Source organism: Oncorhynchus gorbuscha, unplaced genomic scaffold, assembly GCF_021184085.1.
Source record: "Oncorhynchus gorbuscha isolate QuinsamMale2020 ecotype Even-year unplaced genomic scaffold, OgorEven_v1.0 Un_scaffold_141:::fragment_3, whole genome shotgun sequence".
Classification (NCBI taxonomy): domain Eukaryota; kingdom Metazoa; phylum Chordata; class Actinopteri; order Salmoniformes; family Salmonidae; genus Oncorhynchus; species Oncorhynchus gorbuscha.
The window spans coordinates 508,874-531,161 of record NW_025744684.1 but is presented as its reverse complement, the minus strand read 5'-3'; the positions used below and the strand labels follow the sequence as shown (position 1 = coordinate 531,161).

General features: G+C 43.1%; 2 protein-coding genes across 4 annotated transcripts; one reads left to right on the top strand and one right to left on the bottom strand.

Moving 5' to 3' along the window:
- Window positions 1-5,522: 5,522 nt before the first annotated feature.
- Window positions 5,523-10,431, bottom strand: LOC124017015 (pollen-specific leucine-rich repeat extensin-like protein 1). Of its 2 annotated transcripts, XM_046332349.1 has the most exons (6): window positions 9,609-10,431; window positions 9,323-9,377; window positions 7,188-7,302; window positions 6,980-7,059; window positions 6,740-6,904; window positions 5,523-6,285 (listed from the first exon to the last, which is right to left on the bottom strand). In XM_046332349.1, the coding sequence occupies exons 1-5, from the start codon at window positions 9,906-9,908 to the stop codon at window positions 6,750-6,752; spliced, it is 705 nt and encodes a 234-aa protein (XP_046188305.1). In that variant the 5' UTR covers window positions 9,909-10,431; the 3' UTR covers window positions 5,523-6,285; window positions 6,740-6,749. The 2 variants fall into 2 exon arrangements, with proteins under 2 accessions (XP_046188305.1, XP_046188304.1); XM_046332348.1 differs by having other exon boundaries at window positions 5,527-6,285; window positions 6,740-7,059; window positions 9,609-10,418.
- Window positions 10,025-21,366, top strand: LOC124017016 (restin homolog). Of its 2 annotated transcripts, none has more exons than XM_046332350.1 (5): window positions 10,025-10,489; window positions 14,061-14,361; window positions 18,966-19,020; window positions 19,450-19,567; window positions 19,760-21,366. In XM_046332350.1, the coding sequence occupies exons 1-5, from the start codon at window positions 10,437-10,439 to the stop codon at window positions 19,791-19,793; spliced, it is 561 nt and encodes a 186-aa protein (XP_046188306.1). In that variant the 5' UTR covers window positions 10,025-10,436; the 3' UTR covers window positions 19,794-21,366. The 2 variants fall into 2 exon arrangements, with proteins under 2 accessions (XP_046188306.1, XP_046188307.1); XM_046332351.1 differs by having other exon boundaries at window positions 10,027-10,489; window positions 14,064-14,361; window positions 19,760-21,363.
- The last annotated feature ends 922 nt before the right edge of the window (window positions 21,367-22,288 follow it).

The window sequence follows — 22,288 nt, the reverse complement described above, 5'->3', positions numbered from 1 at the left end:
GAGGTTTGATAATTACTGTCTCCGTGAGGTTTGATAATTAATGTCTCCGTGAGGTTTGATAATTACTGTCTCCGTGAGGTTTGATAATTACTGTCTCCGTGAGGTTTGATAATTACTGTCTCCGTGAGGTTTGATAATTACTGTCTCCGTGAGGTTTGATAATTACTGTCTCCGTGGGGTTTGATAATTACTGTCTCTGTGAGGTTTGATAATTACTGTCTCCGTGAGGTTTGATAATTTGATGTGGAGTTTTTGGAAGGCCAATCCACGTGCGTCCTCTTAAATGTAGAGGCAACATCAGCAGCCTCCACAGTTTGGACCACTTCCTATCTGTGGGACTGGGATGGACTGCTCTGACCATGGACCACTTCCTATCTGTGGGACTGGGATGGGCTGCTATGGCCATGGACCACTTCCTATCTGTGGGACTGGGATGGGCTGCTATGGCCATGGACCACTTCCTATCTGTGGGACTGGGATGGGCTGCTATGACCATGGACCACTTCCTATCTGTGGGACTGGGATGGGCTGCTATGACCATGGACCACTTCCTATCTGTGGGACTGGGATGGGCTGCTATGACCATGGACCACTTCCTATCTGTGGGACTGGGATGGGCTGCTATGACCATGGACCACTTCCTATCTGTGGGACTGGGATGGGCTTCTATGACCATGGACCACTTCCTATCTGTGGGACTGGGATGGGCTGCTATGACCATGGACCACTTCCTATCTGTGGGACTGGGATGGGCTGCTATGACCATGGACCACTTCCTATCTGTGGGACTGGGATGGGCTGCTATGACCATGGACCACTTCCTATCTGTGGGACTGGGATGGGCTGCTATGGCCATGGCTTACTTCCTATCTGTGGGACTGGGATGGGCTGCTATGACCATGGACCACTTCCTATCTGTGGGACTGGGATGGGCTGCTATGGCCATGGACCACTTCCTATCTGTGGGACTGGGATGGGCTGCTATGGCCATAACTGTACTAAGGTGCCATTATAATTAGCCTACTGTTCACTCCTGATTAGTGCACATGGGATAACACAATCTTTGTGTAAGTGCATCAGTCCCAATTTAGATATCAACAGCGGATTTGGTATATCTGTGCCTGATATCTATATAATAGTTATAAACTATTGCAGATAGTAAAAGTCAACTGTACCCTCAGTGACCTGACAACCAGATACAATTCGCTGTACTGCCCAAAAAAAGGCACATTTGCATTTGTTGATGGACAAACCGTAGGGAACTGTAAATGGTTGTTTGTTTTGTGGGAAAAGTCTGTTGGCAGCCGCCAAACTGGAGGTGCACACCAATACTCTGACATCAAACGACATTAACCCTCACACCTCCGCAGTTCTCATTTGTTCAATGTTTTCTGTATACACAGTATACAGTATACACACTGTGGCAACATGTTCCAATCAGTCAGGTTTAACCGTTTTTATTCAAAGTAGATGCAATAGCAAAGATAATATAGATATATTTTTTTAACGAAATCTAAGCAGCCTAATACTACATTACATTGACTGAATGTTGTCAATTGGTTATTTTAATCATGTTAATTAAGAGATATAAACTAGAAATGTTTGTTTCATATTAACTTACAATATGTCCATGCTCGTCTATTCAAAACCTGGATCACTCTTTAGAATAAAGTCAAATCAAAGCTCATGAATAAAGCATTATTTTTATTTATTTACAAACAATACAAACCCTGATTAACTGACTCGACTGGCCTGTTAGAAACCCAGGGTCTGTAGATGTGTGCCAGGCTCTGTAGGAATATGTCTGATATTTAGTTGACTTGATTACGCAGGAGAACAACCGAATATCAAACATATCACACAGCCCCCGGCCAAACAGGACCCCATGCAGCCATCCTGTCTTCTGCCTGAAAGGAGACAGATATGGGTGGGTTTTTAGGACAGATCTTTGTGTGCTGGTGTTAAGAGTTAGAGAGATGATGAAAAAAGAAACATCAGGAAAAGGTGAATTTGGACGTCAACATGAACAATTTATTTAAAAAATAAAAACAGTAGTTTAAACTGGTTTAAGACATTTGATGTAAGTGCACATTCAACATGTTATTTAGTTTCATAGGGAGAGGACCAGACATGAATGGTATCCAGAGTTCCACCTACAGCAAAGTGACAGCAGAGGGAAGAGCCCTTTGTGGGGAGGGAGTGAAGGTGGGGGTGGTAGGGACAGACGAAACAGATGAAAGACAGGAAACCAACTGATCCAACAGTCCTACAGTGCAAGAGAGAGAGAATCTTATACTTACAATGTTTTCTATGTCCTAATAGCGTAGTCCTCTTTATCTTGGTCCAGTGTATGTGTGTGTCATATCCATTGCCCATGTTCTGGGTTGTTGACATGAAGAGCAACAGCCGTTGCGTTCCCATTCACACATCTACTCTGGTCACAAAGGTGTTAGGTCTCAGCATGTGGGTGTGTAGGTTTGTGAAGTTTCCGTAAAGTATGTACGGTAAGTACAAGGCTATGTCATTTTTAAAGTGCTGGGGAATTTGAGAACATATGTGTGTGTGTAGCTGTGTGTCAGTGTGTGGTGGAGTTGTGGTCTGTGTGTAAGAGTTTGTGTGAGTTCCCTGTGGGACGGGGTATATATACACCCCTGTAGATTTGGGGGGCTCCACACACACCCATACATCATTAGGAGTGTATTGATTGCTGTGGCCTCGGGCCCTTCCTCCCTGCATTAGCTGGATCAATACATCAGACTTTCATCCAGCTGTGAGTTCACACACTCACACACCCACATGGTCATAGTCTAAAGTCAAATAACTCCATGTTTGAATGTGTTCTTAGCTGTAACTATGGCTATAACGTCACTGTAACTATGGCTAGAATGTCACATACAGCCTTATAAGTGGACTATCTTTGTGAGTTTAGTAGATAGGAAAGTTGTTTGGATTGATTGTTGCTCCCTCCAGCAGTGGCCTTGTGGTTGGAATACTGTGGATGGATGTACTGTAGACCAGATAGAAATAACCTGTGTGTTCTCCTTACAGACCTTTTCTTTCTTTTCAACCACCCCTGTCGTCAAGGAGCCCTGGTTGTCAAGGTGAACCTAGTCCTCATGTTGACCTTAGTCATCAAGGTGACCTCTGGTTGTCAATGGAACCCCATGGTGGCTTGTGATGTCATCTGGTGAGATTCTGCAAGTGTGTCTGTGTATCTCACTCTGAATGCAGGTCAAGGGTCATCACTCTTGATGTGTGAAGGGCTCAATGAGAGCAGAGCAACACTTCTCTGGGTGGTATGAACCCACACCTTTAGTGGTCGAATGAGGGAGGAATCTGAAAAGGTCAAATCAACCAGTTCAACAAGGGGTTTGGTGTTGTGTCATGTGAAGGGATTCACAGTCTTATTTCACAATCATCCAAATATTCTGTTTACTTCCCTTCTTTCAATCATGAGCCTGCCTCAGATGTGCCATCTACTGGGTTCCTGTAGGACAAAAAGGGTACAAAAGATATTATAAAGTAAATATGAACAACAAAAAATCTGACTGTTTCCAGCAAAACAGACCAACAGAGGGTTCTTTTTTTTATATGAGGCTCCAACTACATATACTTAAAATTATACAACATTATAAAAAATGTTATCATACATTTACAATACAATTTAAAGTCTAAATGAAGTCTAGTTCAGCTTTGCAGCATGATTAAGTCTAATAGCAATTATTCTATTTATCTGTTAAGGATTTGTCATCTGTTAATTTCTAATACTATTTATCCTGTACTGTTAGAACATGTACTTTCATATTAAACTGAATGACTAAGAATCATTTAACGTCATGACTACCACCTTACATAATTTGAATTGGCCACTTCCTCATTGCTTGGATTAAGGACAGATATTAGGCATATCAGGACATACTATATGTATTAATGATGTTAGTGGGATGTTGGGCAGAGGTCCACTCCCCCATCCTATCCCTCCCTCCTCCCCCTTTCCCCACTCTCTCTGCTCTCCCTGTCCTACAGTTGCTGGGCGGTAACAGTGACCTTGTGAGTTTGCTGGAGCGGAATGATAGCTCCCTAATTGGCTAGGCCTAATTTAAGCCTGAAGGGAGCATTGTTATCTGTGGAGGGAGGTAGGGGGGAATAGAAAGAGAGAAGGGGGAGGCAGAGGGGAAGAGATAGGAGGGAGAAAGGTGGAGAGGGGGACATTAAATGGATAGGAGAGGGAGAGCAAGCGAAAGGTAAAGACAAAAGGACAGAGTGAACAGGATGGAGTGACAGAAAGACAGAGGTCTCTACAGTATATTGTATGGAAAAAATAAGGACAATTATTTCATTTTATACCAATACATTTCACAGAGAAAAACATTTAATTCTCAAAAAGACACGTGTCTAAATTATTGGCACTATTAAATGTTATATTTTATCAGAATTAACATTTTTCTTTTTTAAGTTGATCTCAGTTTAAGGAACTGAATTGTGGATTTCCTTTGCTTCCTGTTTCACTGGGGCATTAAAAATGAGGTAACACGCATGTAAAATCCCTCTGTCATTCATCACCATGGGGAAAGGCAAAGCACTCACAAATAAGAAGAGACATGGTTGTTGACCTTCAATAAAATCAGGCAGTGTGTACAATTTTTTTCTGATAAACAAATATACCACTTAACATTATTAAGGCAACAATTTAGACATTTAAAACCACTGGAACAGTGGTAAACTTGCCTGATATCAGATGCAAGTATATCTAGTCTCCAGTGGTATAGTGGTAAATTTGCAAAACTTGGTCGCATCTTCGGGTCACCAAATCTACAATGAGACACCACCTGCATGCCAGTTGGCTATTTGGAAGGGCTTCAGTCAAAAGCCTTTACAGAGAGAAACCTGCTTATGGAAACGCCTGGGGTTTACTAAACGGCATGGGAACTTTGACTGGAACAAGAAATAGAGCTCTTTGGTCATACACACCAGTGTTGGGTTCGGTGTCAAAAGAATAATGCATATGCAGAAAATAGCCTCATACCTGTAAAATATGGTGGCGGATCTTTGATGTTAACAGGCTGTTTTGCTTCCACTTGTCCTGGGGCCCTTGTTAAAGTCAACAGAATCATGAACTCTACCAAGTAGTACAACATTGTTTTCACAAAAAGGCTGAAACTTGGCTGCAAGTGGATCTTCCAGAAAGACAATGACCCCAAGCAAACATCAAAAATCCACAAATAAAATGCTTAATTGACCACAAAAATCAACATTTGGAATTGCAATCTCTGGACTAAAGAAAACCTGTGGTTTGAACTGAAGAGGCCAGTCCATAAGCACAGGCCAACAGAGATCAGGGATCTGGAAAGAGTCTATATGGAGGAATGGCCTAAGATCCTTCAATCTCATAAAACATTCTAGAAAAAGGCTGACGTTATCCTGGCTAGGTGTGGGTACACAAAGCATTGAAAACATGTGACAACTTTGACACTTGTCTTTGAGATATAAATAAATAAATACTTGTTCAACAAAATATTTTTCTCTGAGCAATTGTATTCCTATAAATATTTTCTTTATTTGAACATACAATATACAATTACACAATATTTGTATTATTTATTATATAGTACTTTTTGCTCATCTTTATCAAGGGTGCCAATAAATTTGAGGTGACTTCATTCTATATGAGTTTTACATTATTGTGATACTCTAACAGATCTCCAGCAGCTGTTATTAGTTATTTGTCTTCAAATGTTTAAAGATGGAGGGAATCAGAACATACAGTAAACAATGCCAATGTTTGTGCTCACATTAAATATGAAATGGTTCTGTATCAATAGATAATCAAATCCACATTCAAAACTTTCCTTTAGGGTTAAGAATTATTACATCAGAATCAGACTTAACAGAAATACCATTAGTTTAATCCACGACTTTTGATTGGTCAATGCTATGGTTGCCACCACTGCAAAATACCATCACCGGGGTAACAGAGTGAGGATGATGAGGAGTGACAGAGAGAGGCTCTGGACTTTCCGATTGGTCGATACTGGTGACACATACACATTTGTTCAAATCACACACACAAACACCCCCTGAGGGAGGGTCATACTGAGAGAGAGGAATGGACAAGGTTAACAAACAGTATTCAATATCCACTCATGTTAGATGGTAGTTAATAGACACTAAAGTAGCATGAAGGACAAGTTCTAACGAGTTTAAAAAGGAACAGAGAAATGTCCTGCAGAAGGTCTCTGCCTTCCTTATGTCTTTTCTTTGATTCCACGTTCTCTACGTCCATCCCTAAAAACAAACAAAGGTCAAAATGAAAGAGTCAGCCATCCTTCACACAATAAAGGCAAATAGAACCAACATCCTGATTGACAGATGAGACATTGTTCCAGAGAAGACATATCACACATCTGTCAACAATGAGAGATGGGGATAACAACTAGGACATCATAAAGCTGGTTAACAACATCATACTGACACCACAGTCAACTCTAATACAGTCCCAGACAGCAAGACTCAAAAGATTGTATTTACTATTTATTATTTATTTATTTATTAACACTGTATTTGACTGAAATACTATCCTTTTAAATGATAGAATACTTTTTTATGATGGTGTTTTTGAGTCTTATCTGGCATTTCTACATAATACCATGAATCTTCACTGCTATAAGCTGTTTCCTAATGCTACCAAAATAAAACCAATCAGTGGAATGCTAACAGAAAATGACAGAACAAAATATACCCAGCTCAGCTCATCTCATCTTTGGGGCCTCAGGTTTGGGTTCTTCTGGTTTGGGGGCAGTCTCTTGTTTAGGGGCTTCTTTAGGAGAATCAGGTTTGGGTTCTTCTGGTTTGGGGGCAGCCTCTTGTTTAGGGGCTTCTTTAGGAGAATCAGGTTTGGGAGCATCTGGTTTGGATTCTTCTGGTTTGGGGGCAGCCTCTTGTTTAGGGGCTTCTTTAGGAGAATCAGGTTTGGGAGCATCTGGTTTGGATTCTTCTGGTTTGGGGGCATCTGGTTTTGGAGCGGCCTCTTGTTTAGGCGGTTCATCCCCACACAGTTTCCTTTGGGAGTCAGAGACAGATAGAGCTAGTGTGTGCAAGTGTCCATATGCCTGTGGTGTACAGGTATACATACAGATGGACATGTATAGAGGTGTTCCATGTTCAGGGCTCCAGTCCCAGTCTCTTACCTTCCCTCTATAGAGTCCTTCTTCACAAAGACACACACTTTGCTGCGCTGCACCACCTGTGGTTTGAGAGACGTCATCTCTGCTTCCCAGGCAGCCTTTTGCTTCTCAAACTCAGCTACAGGACCAGACAGAGAGGGGGTTAGAGGCTACAGGACAGAGGCAGAACAGGGGGTTAGAGGCTACAGGACAGAGGCAGAACAGGGGGTTAGAGGCTACAGGACAGAGGCAGAACAGGGGGTTAGAGGCTACAGGACAGAGGCAGAACAGGGGTTAGAGGCTACAGAACAGAGGCAGAACAGGGGGTTAGAGGCTACAGAACAGAGGCAGAACAGGGGGTTAGAGGCTACAGAACAGAGGCAGAACAGGGGGTTAGAGGCTACAGGACAGAGACAGAACAGGGGGTTAGAGGCTACAGGACAGAACATGGGGCTAGAGGCTACAGGACAGAGGCAGAACAGGGGGTTAGAGGCTACAGGACAGAACATGGGGCTAGAGGCTACAGGACAGAGGCAGAACAGGGGTTAGAGGCTACAGGACACAACACGGGGCTAGAGGCTACAGGACAGAGACAGAACAGGGGGTTAGAGGCTACAGGACAGAACATGGGGCTAGAGGCTACAGGACAGAGGCAGAACAGGGGGTTAGAGGCTACAGGACACAACACGGGGCTAGAGGCTACAGGACAGAGGCAGAACAGGGGGTTAGAGGCTACAGGACACAACATGGAGCTAGAGGCTACAGGACACAACATGGAGCTAGAGGCTACAGGACACAACATGGAGCTAGAGGCTACAGGACAGAGACAGAACAGGGGGTTAAAGGCTACAGGACAGAGACAGAACATGGAGCTAGAGGCTACAGGACAGAACATGGAGCTAGAGGCTACAGGACAGAACATGGAGCTAGGGGCTACAAGACAGAACCTGGAGCTAGGGGCTACAAGACAGAACCTGGAGCTAGGGGCTACAGGACAGAACATGGAGCTAGGGACTACAGGACAGAACATGGAGCTAGGGACTACAGGACAGAACATGGAGCTAGGGACTACAGGACAGAACCTGGAGCTAGAGGCTACAGGACAGAACCTGGAGCTAGGGGCTACAGGACAGAACCTGGAGCTAGGGGCTACAGGACAGAACCTGGAGCTAGGGGCTACAGGACAGAACCTGGAGCTAGGGGCTACAGGACAGAACCTGGAGCTAGGGGCTACAGGACAGAACCTGGAACAAGGGCCTACAGGACAGAACATGGAACAAGGGCCTACAGGACAGAACATGGAGCAAGGGCCTACAGGACAGAACATGGAGCAAGGGCCTACAGGACAGAACATGGAGCAAGGGCCTACAGGACAGAACATGGAGCAAGGGAACATGGAGCTAGGGGCTACAGGACAGAACATGGAGCTAGGGGCTACAGGACAGAACATGGAGCTAGGGGCTACAGGACAGAACATGGAGCTAGGGGCTACAGGACAGAACATGGAGCTAGGGGCTACAGGACAGAACATGGAGCTACAGGGAGCTAGGGGCTAGGACAGAACATGGAGCTAGGGGCTACAGGACAGAACCTGGAGCTAGGGGCTACAGGACAGAACATGGAGCTAGGGGCTACAGGACAGAACATGGAGCTAGGGGCTACAGGACAGAGACAGAACATGGAGCTAGAGGCTACAGGACAGAGAGGGGGATACTAAAAGACAGGTTAGTGAATAAAACATATTCAATAAGACCAGTCGCATATACAGAATACCACTAATACTACTTTTAATCCCAGCAACCTGCAATGAGCTTATTCCACCACAAGATGTCTCTCATCCACCAACATATTTAGAAGAGAAAAAGCTTGCACCGAGAACTGGTCATGGACCGGTTTTAAACCTGTTTTTATGTTCTAGTTCACTGTGAAAGGGAATACCTAGTTAGTAGCACAACTAAATGCATTCAACAGAAATGTGTCTTCTGCATTTAACCCAACCCCTCTGAATCAGAGGTGCGGGGAGCTGTCTTAATCGACGTCCACTTCATTGAGGAGCAGTGAACTATCATACATGTTATCATAGTCGTATCAGTAATAAGGCGAAGAGCCTTTCAGAACAGTGTTGATGTAACCATAGTTTCAGGTGTTTAAACACTCACTTTTAGAGTTACTGTTCTCTGCCTCAATGGCCCCCACCTCATCAGCGACATGTTTCTGTGACAGGAGAGAGAGAGAACACACACACACACACACACACACACACACACACACACACACACACACACACACACACACACACACACACACACACACACACACACACACACACACACACACACACACACACACACACACACACACACACACACACACACACACACACACACACACACACACAATCAATTGTGTACACTCTAAACCCCAGACATACCCCTCCTTCCTTACATTTTCTCCCTGGCATGCCTCCAGTTCACTCTTCTTCTTGGCCTCTGCAGCCTGCAGTGGGGGGAGTTCTGACCCCAGAGTATCCACCTGAGCCTTGGTCTTGTCCAGCAGGTTGTGAGCTCTGATCACCTCGTGTTGGTACTCTCCCAGTACGTCTCTGGTCACACGCAGTTTAATCGTCTCGAACGATACATGTTTCTGCTCCTTCATCTCTTCTTTCCGCCGCACGTTTATCAGCCCCAGCAGAGCTACGCTAGTCAGCAGAGACACCCCAACCAATACACCTTGTGTCTTCATCATGCCGTGGAGTTTCACCAAGGAACATTCGTGTTCGCTGGTCCCTGTCGACTGCTCCGCAGAAGTGTTGACGACGTCCTCGCAGACTTACAGCGGAAGTACCAATGGAGTGTGAAAGGACAGGTGGCCACCCACTGTACTTGAGCGGAGTCCGTGCTTCAGCTTTCAGGTGAAACGGAAGTCAGGTTGAAAATACTATATCCCTGAAAAACAGAAACATCTGCTTCAGTCGACTCCGCGGAGAGCGTACTTATTCTTCTTCTTTTTTCTTTTGGAGAGAGCTTCACCAAAACCATCCCCGTGCCCGCCCACCTGTCACGGTCTGTCATGCTATCTGGGACCCATGGGATGGGCCTACCTCCCTTTGAAGTTGACTTTTAAAATGGTTAATAATTCTTAAAGTTAGGTAAGAATGATGGTTAAGGTTAGAGTAAGAGTAGGGCTTAAGGTTAGGATTTAGGGTATGGACGTCCCAAGGCTCCCAGATAGCACTAGCAAACGTGGCACTGCTACGCGGAAGTAAGTGGATGAATGCAAAATAGTCACCAGCACTCCGGAATTCAAGGGAATATAAACGTAAAAAGGTAACGTGATAATACTGTATAACATGCGCAACTCGAATTAGGAATGATATCATAATTTGTTAAACACGCCCTAGCCTATAGGCTACGGCTACCTTTGATTTAGTTCCAGTATAAACATTTAGTCATGACAAACATATTAACCTATAAAGCTCTGCCAGTTTGAGGTAAGGCCACACTCTGGCTATGTTTCCAGTCAATTAACTAGGAATTTACAGTAAAACAAAAAGCAGATCAAAATCATTGGTAAAGTCAATAAAAAAAATGTTATCTGGTTACAACCAATAATTTATATACAGTAGATGACTGACATGGGGCGCTGTGTTGAAGACACCTGCGCCTCCATCTTGGAACTCCCCCGCCGTTGTAAAAAATATGTAAGGAAATATATAAATGTACCAAGCTAAGGACCCTGGGACGAAACACCTCCCTCTGCAACTGGATCCTGGACTTCCTTACAGGGTGCATGTGTAACAGTATAGCTTCCGTCCCTCTCCTCACCCAAACCTGGGCTCAAACCAGGGACCCTCTGCATGCATCAACCACGAAGCATCGTTACCCATCGCGCCACAAAAGCTGTGTCCCTTGCAGAGCAAGGGGATCAACTACTTCTAGGTCTTGGAGCGAGTAACATCACCGACTGAAACACTATTAGCGCGCACCACCGCTAACTTGCTAGCCATTTCACATCGGCCACACATGCTTATTAATGAATTGGAGAAAAAAAAATGTAATCTATATTAGAATAAGGCTGTAACGTAACAAAATTAGGAAAAAGTCAAGGGGTCTGAATACTTTCCGAATGCACTGTATATTTTCAGTTTGTAAGTGTGTGAAATGCGGGTTGGAGACATGTTTATTTTGACATAATAAAGAACAACTTTTATAAACAATAGGAACACTGCCATGTTGCACTGAGCTTTTCTGTTTGAAAAACCACATCAGTGTCTGACTTTCGGCTGTCACCGATGCACCTCCCCCCGACTTCACCCCTCAACTTTTGTCTACAGTCGGTTGCTTTCCCTTTCCCACTCAAATGATCCCAATGTCTTACTGGCCTCTTCGAGACAGGCCCTTTATATCCTAATCAGACAGCACCAGAGTAAACACCAGCCTCTTGGAGACAGGCCCTTTATATCCTAATCAGACAGCACCAGAGTAAACACCAGCCTCTTGGAGACAGGCCCTTTATATCCTAATCAGACAGCACCAGAGTAAACACCAGCCTCTTGGAGACAGGCCCTTTATATCCTAATCAGACAGCACCAGAGTAAACACCAGCCTCTTGGAGACAGGCCCTTTATATCCTAATCAGACAGCACCAGAGTAAACACCAGCCTCTTGGAGACAGGCCCTTTATATCCTAATCAGACAGCACCAGAGTAAACACCAGCCTCTTGGAGACAGGCCCGTTATATCCTAATCAGACAGCACCAGAGTAAACACCAGCCTCTTGGAGACAGGCCCTTTATATCCTAATCAGACAGCACCAGAGTAAACACCAGCCTCTTGGAGACAGGCCCTTTATATCCTAATCAGACAGCACCAGAGTAAACACCAGCCTCTTGGAGACAGGCCCTTTATATCCTAATCAGACAGCACCAGAGTAAACACCAGCCTCTTGGAGACAGGCCCGTTATATCCTAATCAGACAGCACCAGAGTAAACACCAGCCTCTTGGAGACAGGCCCGTTATATCCTAATCAGACAGCACCAGAGTAAACACCAGCCTCTTGGAGACAGGCCCTTTATATCCTAATCAGACAGCACCAGAGTAAACACCAGCCTTTTGGAGACAGGCCCTTTATATCCTAATCAGACAGCACCAGATTAAACACCAGCCTCTTGGAGACAGGCCCGTTATATCCTAATCAGACAGCACCAGAGTAAACACCAGCCTCTTGGAGACAGGCCCGTTATATCCTAATCAGACAGCACCAGAGTAAACACCAGCCTCTTGGAGACAGGCCCGTTATATCCTAATCAGACAGCACCAGAGTAAACACCAGCCTCTTGGAGACAGGCCCGTTATATCCTAATCAGACAGCACCAGAGTAAACACTAGCCTCTTGGAGACAGGCCCTTTATATCCTAATCAGACAGCACCAGAGTAAACACCAGCCTCTTGGAGACAGGACCTTTATATCCTAATCAGACAGCACCAGAGTAAACACCAGCCTCTTGGAGACAGGCCCTTTATATCCTAATCAGACAGCACCAGAGTAAACACCAGCCTCTTGGAGACAGGCCCTTTATATCCTAATCAGACAGCACCAGAGTAAACACCAGCCTCTTGGAGACAGGCCCTTTATATCCTAATCAGACAGCACCAGAGTAAACACCAGCCTCTTGGAGACAGGCCCTTTATATCCTAATCAGACAGCACCAGAGTAAACACCAGCCTCTTGGAGACAGGCCCGTTATATCCTAATCAGACAGCACCAGATTAAACACCAGCCTCTTGGAGACAGGCCCGTTATATCCTAATCAGACAGCACCAGAGTAAACACCAGCCTCTTGGAGACAGGCCCGTTATATCCTAATCAGACAGCACCAGAGTAAACACCAGCCTCTTGGAGACAGGCCCTTTATATCCTAATCAGACAGCACCAGAGTAAACACCAGCCTCTTGGAGACAGGACCTTTATATCCTAATCAGACAGCACCAGAGTAAACACCAGCCTCTTGGAGACAGGCCCTTTATATCCTAATCAGACAGCACCAGAGTAAACACCAGCCCGTGAGGCTGGTAGGAAGTCAAAACAAAAGGCTGCTACTTTGCCAGCTGCTACAGAATCATACAGTGTTTACACAATGTCATCAATACAATATGAATAATCAGTGTGTCCTCGGTCCTTGTACATCCAGTCTGGTGTTAATCACTATCAATAGATATGAGAATAATCCATAACATTCAGTATCAAGTCCAGTGACCATCAACCCGCACCTTGAGTGTCACATACACTGGATATCATGTGTTTTACAGAAGGAACATAATATATACTAATATGCTAAACATTGTGTTAATCACTCTAAACTGAATATGAACTTTAATGATCTTAAATCTCCCCATAGCACACACTGCACCCTAAATGATGACTTACTACATGGAACAATTTCATAATCTCTGGTTGTCTGTGTACCCTCTAGGAAGAGGGAGGAGAAATTAAATGCAAATGAAAGAGAGATAAACAATAGAGAGAGAGCATCTGTTAACCATGACCTCTGAAACAGAAGGTGAGAGAGGAAGGGAGGGAGAAAGAGAAGTGGGGAGGGAGGGAGATAAAAGCGGTGGGAGTGTGGTAGTTAAACAAGGAAGTAGAATTCGCTTTGTCGACCAAACATTCTGCCTAGCAGGACGAACCAGTTACAGGTGGACAGACTGCCATCAGCAACCAGAGGGAGGGAATTTGAACACACACACTCTCCAACACACACAGGCTGACTACGGGGATGGTTGAGGAGTGACCGATCAAGACAGCAACCAAGAAGGACAAACTGGACCTGACTTGAGCCTCATCTCTCTCTCCCTCTCTCTTTCTCTACCTCCTTCCTTCTCTCTGTCCTGTCCCAGCAGTATGCGGGCTGTGTCTGTGCTAGTGTTCCTGGCCGTGGGTGTGATGGTGGTGTTGATGTACCAGGCGGTCCGCCAGGAGCTGACTCTGCGGGGTCTTAAAGCCCGCGCTCTGGAGAGCTCCTCTCAGGTCAAGCAGAAGGAGAACGACATTGTCCAGGTCAAGATGAAGATCCAGAAGCTGAATGGTGAGCTGGAGCCCATCAACACCAAGAGAGAGGAGCTGACTAAGAAGAAGGAGCAGTCTGCTAAAGCCACAGGCGAGGCGGACAAGAGTCTAAAGACCTGTCATACAGAGAAGGTAGGCTCTCACACACACACGCGCACACACGCACGCACGCACGCACGCACACACACACACACACACACACACACTATGCAAACAGACACCTGCTACATAGAGAAGGTACAGCACTGTTTATACTCGTGTTGTGGTCTATAATAATCCATTAAAAGAATGCCTGTACCAAGTCTCACCAGAGAATTAGAACACTGAAACAAAGGCAGCACTAAAACAATCTTCCTATCCACTGTGAAACCATTGGCAACAGACTGGCTTGTGATATGTTTATAGGTCAAATTCACTTACAGTGGTAGTGTTGGATATGATGATGGTCATTGATTTATTTTCTGTAGATTCATTAGTCCTCCTAACCCTCATGTAAGGGCCCTGTATTCACGATCACCATCAAATCAAATGGAATTTGTCACATGCGCTAAATACAACAGGTGTAGTAGACCTTACCGTGAAATGCTTACTTTCAAGCCCTAACCAACAATGCAGTTCAAGAAATAGAGTTAAGGAAATATTTACTAAATAAACTCAAGTAAAAATGTTTTTATCAAAAGTAACACAAGAAAATTACATAACAATAACAAGGCTATATACAGGTTGTACCAGTACCAAGTCAATGGGCGGGGGTACAGGTTAGTCAAGGTAATACGTACATTTTTACATGTAGAGTTGTATATCAGGTGAGGTGTGTTAATGTTTTGTGTTTCATACTAGAGGGCAACTTGATCTGATTACCACATCACCACATCATTCACCACTGTGGCAGATTACACACACAAGAAGGTAAACTGACATGGGATATACAGTGGGGCAAAAAAGTATTTAGCCAGCAACCAATTGTACAAGTTCTCCCACTTAAAAAGATGAGAGGCCTGTAATTTCCATCATAGGTACACTTCAACTATGACAGACAAAATGAAAAAAAAATCCAGAAAATCACATTGTAGGATTTTAATTTATTTATTTGCAAATTATGGTGGAAAATAAGTATTTGGTCAAGAACAAAAGTTTATCTCAATACTTTGTTATATACCCTTTGTTGGCAATGACAGAGGTCAAACGTGTTCTGTAAGTCTTCACAAGGTTTTCACACACTGTTGCTGGTATTTTGGCCCATTCATCCATGCAGATCTCCTCGAGAGCAGTGATGTTTTGGGGCTGTTGCTGGGCAACACGGACTTTCAACTCCCTCCAAAGATTTTCTATGGGGTTGAGATCTGGAGACTGGCTAGGCCACTCCAGGACCTTGAAATGCTTCTTACGAAGCCACTCCTTCGTTGTCTGGGCGGTGTGTTTGGGATCATTGTCATGCTGAAAGACCCAGCCACGTTTCATCTTCAATGCCCTTGCTGAACCAAGGAGGTTTTCACTCAACATCTCACAATACATGGCCCCATTCATTCTTTCATTTACACGGATCAGTTGTCCTGGTCCCTTTGCAGAAAAACAGCCCCAAAGCATGATGTTTCCACCCCATGCTTCACAGTAGGTATGGTGTTCTTTGGATGCAACTCAGCATTCTTTGTCCTCCAAACAAGACGAGTTGAGTTTTTACAAAAAGTTATATTTTGGTTTCATCTGACCATATGACATTCTCCCAATCTTCTTCTGGATCATCCAAATGCTCTCTAGCAAACTTCAGACGGGCCTGGACATGTACTGGCTTAAGCAGGGGGACACCTCTGGCACTGCAGGATTTGAGTCCCTGGCTGCGTATTGTGTTACTGATGGTAGGCTTTGTTACTTTGGTCCCAGCTCTCTGCAGGTTATTCACTAGGTCCCCCCGTGTGGTTCTGGGATTTTGGCTCACCGTTCTTGTGATCATTTTGACCCCACGGGGTGAGATCTTGCGTGGAGCCCCAGATCGAGGGAGATTATTAGTGGTCTTGTATGTCTTCCATTTCCTAATAATTGCTCCCACAGTTGATTTCTTCAAATCAAGCTGCTTACCTGTTGCAGATTCAGTCTTCCCAGCCTGGTGCAGGTCTACAATTTTGTTTCTGGTGTCCTTTGACAGCTCTTTGGTCTTGGCCATAGTGGAGTTTGGAGTGTGACTATTTGAGGTTGTGGACAGGTGTCTTTTATACTGATAACAAATTCAAACAGGTGCCATTAATACAGGTAACGAGTGGAGGACAGAGAAATCTTGCTTGTTTGTAGGTGACCAAATACATATTTTCCACCATAATTTGCAAATAAATTAATTAAAAATCCTACTGTGATTTTCTGGATATTTTTTCCTAATTTTGTCTGTCATAGTTGAAGTGTACCTATGATGAAAATTACAGGCCTCTCTCATCTTTTTAAGTGGGAGAACTTGCACAATTGGTGGCTGACTAAATACTTCTTTGCCCCACTGTATTACATTTCCTTCAGAAAGTTTTCACACTCCTTCACTTTTTATTGTTTTACAACCTGAAGTTAAAATGGATTGAATTGAGATTTTGTGTCACTGATCTACACACAATACCTCAAAATGTCAAAATGATATTATGTGTTCTGAAATTGTAAAAAACAATATGTAAAAAATGAAAGCTGAAATGTCTTGAGTCAATAAGTATTCAGCACCTTTGTTATGGCAAGCCCAAATAAATTGAGGAGTAAAAATCTGCTCCTGCTAAGCTAATTGTTTTAAGATGGTCATACCATGGATTATTTAGCTATTTGTTTGGAATTGTTCATATCTTTACGTACATAAAGAAAAATATAGCACATAGAAACGCATTGAATAACGCATTCATAAATGGCAAAACAGACAGTCAAAAAATAAATAATAAGGAATAAGGTTTTGATGTGTCTGTCCTATATCTAGGAGATATAAGAAAACTCAGGAAATAAACATTTTTTGGCACAAAACTACTTCCATACCTCCATTAATTTTTTGACCCGTTTACAGGGTTACGTTCAGATGAGCCCCATGACACTTGTTCGGACACTACAGAAGTTTTCGTGAGGAGACCGATTTTCGGGATGTATGCTGATCTGACAAACAGCATTGTAGCTCTGCCACTTTCCACTGCAGATGCACAAGGTGGATGCAATGGACTGAGACACAGCCCATACAGTACCTCTATCTTAAACAGACAGATTTTGATGGGGATTTTGCATGGACTCACTCTGTGTGCCACAAGTGTTTAACATGATTACCCCACATAATGATTACCCCATCTAAGTACCCCACACATACAATTATTTGTAAGGTCCCTCAGTCCAGCAGTGAGTTTCAAGCACAGATTCAACCGCAAAGACCAAGGAGGTTTTCCAGTGCCTCGCAAAGAAGGACACCTTTTGGTAGGACACCTTTGAACGTGGTGAAGTTATTAATTACATTTTGGATGGCGTATCAATACACCCAGTCACTACAAAGATACAGGTGTCCTCAGTGGCTGTAGAGGAAGGAAACCGCTCAGGGATTTCACCATGAAACAGAGTTTATTGGCTGTGATAGGAGAAAACTGAGGATGGATCAACAACGGTGTAGTTACTCCACAAAACTAGCCTCAAGGACAGAGTGAAAAGAAGGAAGTCTGTACAGAATAAAAAATATTCCAAAACAGGAATCCTGTTTCCAATAAGGCACTTTAGCAATAATGCAAATAATGTGGCAAAGAAATAAAATTTTTCTCCTGAATACAAAGCTTTATGTTTGGTGCAAATTCAACAAAACACATCACCATACATCGCCACTCTTCATATTTTCAAGCATGTTGGTGGCTGCATCATGTTATGGGTGTGCTTGTCATCGGCAAGGACTAGGGAGTTTATTATAATAAAAATGTATGGAATAGTGCTAAGCACAGGAAAAATCCTATAGGAAAACCTGGTTCAGTCTGCTTTCCAACAGACACTGGGAGACAAATTCACCTTTCAGCAGCACGATAACCTAAAACACAAGGCCAAATATACACTGGAGTTGCTTACCATGACGCCATTGAATGTTCCTGAGTGGCCTAGTTACAGTTTTGACTTGAATCGTCTTGAAAATCTATGGCAAGACATGAAAATGGCTGTCTAGCAATGATCAACAAACAAGTTATAAGAGCTTTAACAATGTTTTAAAGAATAATGAGCAAATATTGTACAATCACATGTGCAAAGCTGTGTGCTCACACTGTAATCGCTGCTGAAAGGGATTCTAATATGTTTTGGCAGGGGGATTGAATACGTACAGTATCTAATCAAGATATTAGTGGTTTATTTTTCCATTATTACTTTTTATTTTTTTATTTTCCTTTTTGAATTACAGAGTATTTTGTGTAGATCGTTGGCAAAAAAAATACAATTAAACCTATTTGAATCCGACTTTGTATCACAACAAAATTTGGAAAAAGTCAAGGGGTGTGAATACTTTCTGAAGGTATGTTTTGTGTTATGTGGCATGTGAGAGGAATTCTGCCAGGTATTCTCTTAGCAGTGATCAGTCAGCAATTAAATTTTGTTCTCACTTATTAGTCACAAATATTATTAGTCACACTTTAAACAAAGTGCATATTATGAAGGACTCATTGTATGCCTTATGTAGCCCTTAATAAGGCCTAGCTAGACAAGGCCCACAGTGCTTCAAATACCGGTCCTCATCTTCCTCATCCCCCCTCTTTTTTTCTCTTCAGGCCGATGCGGAGAAAAAGAAGACTGAGGCGTCGGCGGCCCTTCAGAAAGTTAAAGGTAAGATGGCTATTTTACTGCAGTGATGGGATACCGTCAGCTCAGTCATGAATTGCTCCCTTTTAGGTGGTTGTAGAATTTAACATCTCTTTTCAGGATTTTGATCATTAGTGGGTACCAGCCTAATTCTGCTCTGCATGCATTATTTGGTGTTTTACATTTTACACGGGGGATATTTTTGCAGAATTCTGCATGCAAAGTCTCAATTTGGTGTTTGTTCCATTTTGTGAATTCTTGGTTGTTGAGCGGACCCCAGACCTCACAACCTTTCTCTCTCTAAATACATTATTTCCTGCCCTCCCCATTTCCCTCCATGTCTTTCTCTCCTCCTTACCACCTCTCTCTCAATACCCTTTCCTCCTTATCTACCCTTTTTTCCTACTCTCCCGCTTTCCACCCCTCTCTCATTATTCCTCGCTCCCCCTCTAGATGATCAAGAAGCACAGAAGAAGAAAGCTCAGGAGGAGATCCAGGCGTTGAAACAGCAGATTCTGGAGCGGGACAAGGCACTGTGTGCCTTTGTGGACCAGACCAATGAGGAAGGACGGTAAAGAGCAGATACACACACAGGCATTCAGGCACACTCACACACACCCAGTAACACAGGCTTGTGGTCACCATTATGAAAGACTTCTATGGTCACGGTGTACTGTGTGTCATGTAGTTCTGTGGTTACTGGGTGCTCACATGCTATCGATAACTAATGGTTGTTATTGTTATTTTCTTTGTTGTTTTGCAGGAAGCTGTGTGGAATCACAGAGGCCCCAAAATGAATACTTGGGCAACACTATCAGCCTCCATCCCTCCCTCCCTCTCTCCTTCCCTCCCTCATGCTTGCAGTGATGCACACACACCCATACACATCATCGTTGTGCAGCTCATAACATTCCCCACCTACAACCACCTTCACTGTACCTTTCAATACTCAGGAAAATAAAAAACAAGAATGGTTTGGAAAACCCAGTCTGAATGTCATGTCTTCATTACATACAGTACACTGTTAGTTTATGTATGCAGGTAAGGAAGGGAGACATTACATTTTTTAATTAGTGAGTTTCATCCTATGGTACAGTACATTAATGTAGGAACGACTGAAAGAGGTTAGGGGAGGTCAGAGATGTAGCAAGGTGTCTCTGAGGTGACTTCTGAATGTTGCAAAGGTTCTAGAGAAGAGTTCTAGAGAAGAGTTCTAAAGAAGGGTGCAGGTGCATGCCCATCTGGTTCAATTGTCTATTAAATATGTATTATGCATAGATGTATGATTGACCATTATAGTGCATAGATCTATGATTGACCTTTATAGTGCATAGATGTATGATTGGCCTTTATAGTGCATAGATGTATGATTTACCTATATAGTGTATAGATTTATGATGGACCTTTATTGCATTTGGGTGTGGTGTGCGTTAATCGGAGTATAATATTGCCTTGTGTGGGTAATGGGAAAATTTAAGATGAATAAAGTGAATATTCAGTTAACAGTAATTAACACGATGATTAGCATATTTATGTTTTCCCTTTCTATAATACACATGATTTCCAATGTTCTATTTGTGAGACTCACTTTTGTATGGGTTGATGGTCACTAGACCTGAGCTACTGAAGGTACAAGGACCCGAGAACACACGGATTATTATTGTATTGATGACATTATGAACACTGAGTGATTCTGTAGCAGCCGGCAAAGTCACTGTCTTTGTATTGACGCCAAGCCTCTCTGGCAATATGTTAGAGAACATTTGGTACTGTCTGATTAGAATAGGAAGGTTCTGTCTCCAAGAGCCCCGTTGGACATTTTCTATGCTTCTGTTCTGGAGGTGTCTCCCTGAATGATTGTATTAAACTGGATCCATCTGATTGATATTATCAACGACTGCTCTCCTTTTTGTTTATCTGGAAATTCCAGTTCCTTTCTCAGTCTGTGTTACAGTCTCCAACCCTGCATGGCCAAGTGTACCAGATATGGCTAGAGAGATTTGACCTGTCATTGTGAGCTATGATACAGTATGTTAAACGCAGTGAGCTCATATGTTGCATAATTACCCCTCAAAGACTGAAGCAAATGACCAGTAGAAAGTTCTACTGAATGGACAAATGCCAGACTGTGTATAGGTTGATTTTTTTGGTCTTGCTTACTGTTGACAAGGAGACCTGTTTGTTAACGAAATATGTGTTTTATTTATGTGCAGTGCTACCTCTCTGACTGTCACACAAATTCCTGTTTTGTTAAGGTGACATGAGGCCCAGTAATTCGTTACTGGAATGTAAAATTGCTTAAAAGTCTACTTTTACAGAAGCAGTTTATCCACTCTGCAGAAGAAGAAGTACAGATCAGACCTTTTTTTATTTATGTAAATACAACGATGTAAAACTGTAATCCTAAATAAAAAGCACATATTAAATTGTAAACAAGGTGCTTGTAGATGGCTGTGAGTAAATGTTTTCACATTATTACTTCAAAGTATTCTATATTTGTTCACACATTCTAGCTGCGAGATGGCTTTCAGCATAAACTTCAGATGGTCTTTGGTGTTGTTATGGTGTAGTAGAGACTAGAGTCTAGACTCTCTGTTTGTAGATGTTCTTTGGTGTTGTTATGGTGTAGTAGAGACTAGAGTCTAGACTCTCTGTTTGTAGATGGTCTTTGGTGTTGTTATGGTGTAGTAGAGACTAGAGTCTAGACTCTCTGTTTGTAGATGGTCTTTGGTGTTGTTATGGTGTAGTAGAGACTAGAGTCTAGACTCTCTGTTTGTAGATGTTCTTTGGTGTTGTTATGGTGTAGTAGAGACTAGAGTCTAGACTCTCTGTTTGTAGATGGTCTTGCCCAGTCTGTTGAGCTCTATGACGTACTGCTGTCTCTCATGCTCCAGGAGGGCCTGCAGTGCTGCTCTACGGACCTGCACACACACAGAAAGCAGACATCATGGAGAGCATGTACTGTACATACAAGGGAAGCCGTAGTTGAAGTTCTGGTACAAATATGGACAATGCAAGCAATTCAGAAGTTGGTGTGTCCTATATGGAAAACCTGACAATGTGTAGCCTACTTTTACCCCTGCCTGGTGTTACAAATGTGTGATTGCTTTGACAGTGTACGTGTGTGAAGGACACTGCAACACAAATTAACAAGAATAAGACCATTAATTTTCCTCAGTCAGAGGAATAGGTTAGAGATATGATGCTACGAACCTTCATGAAAGGGCTGATAATAGGTTATTTATTAACGTCCCCTAAGAGAACAAGGTCTCTAAAACGGTATGGAGACAGG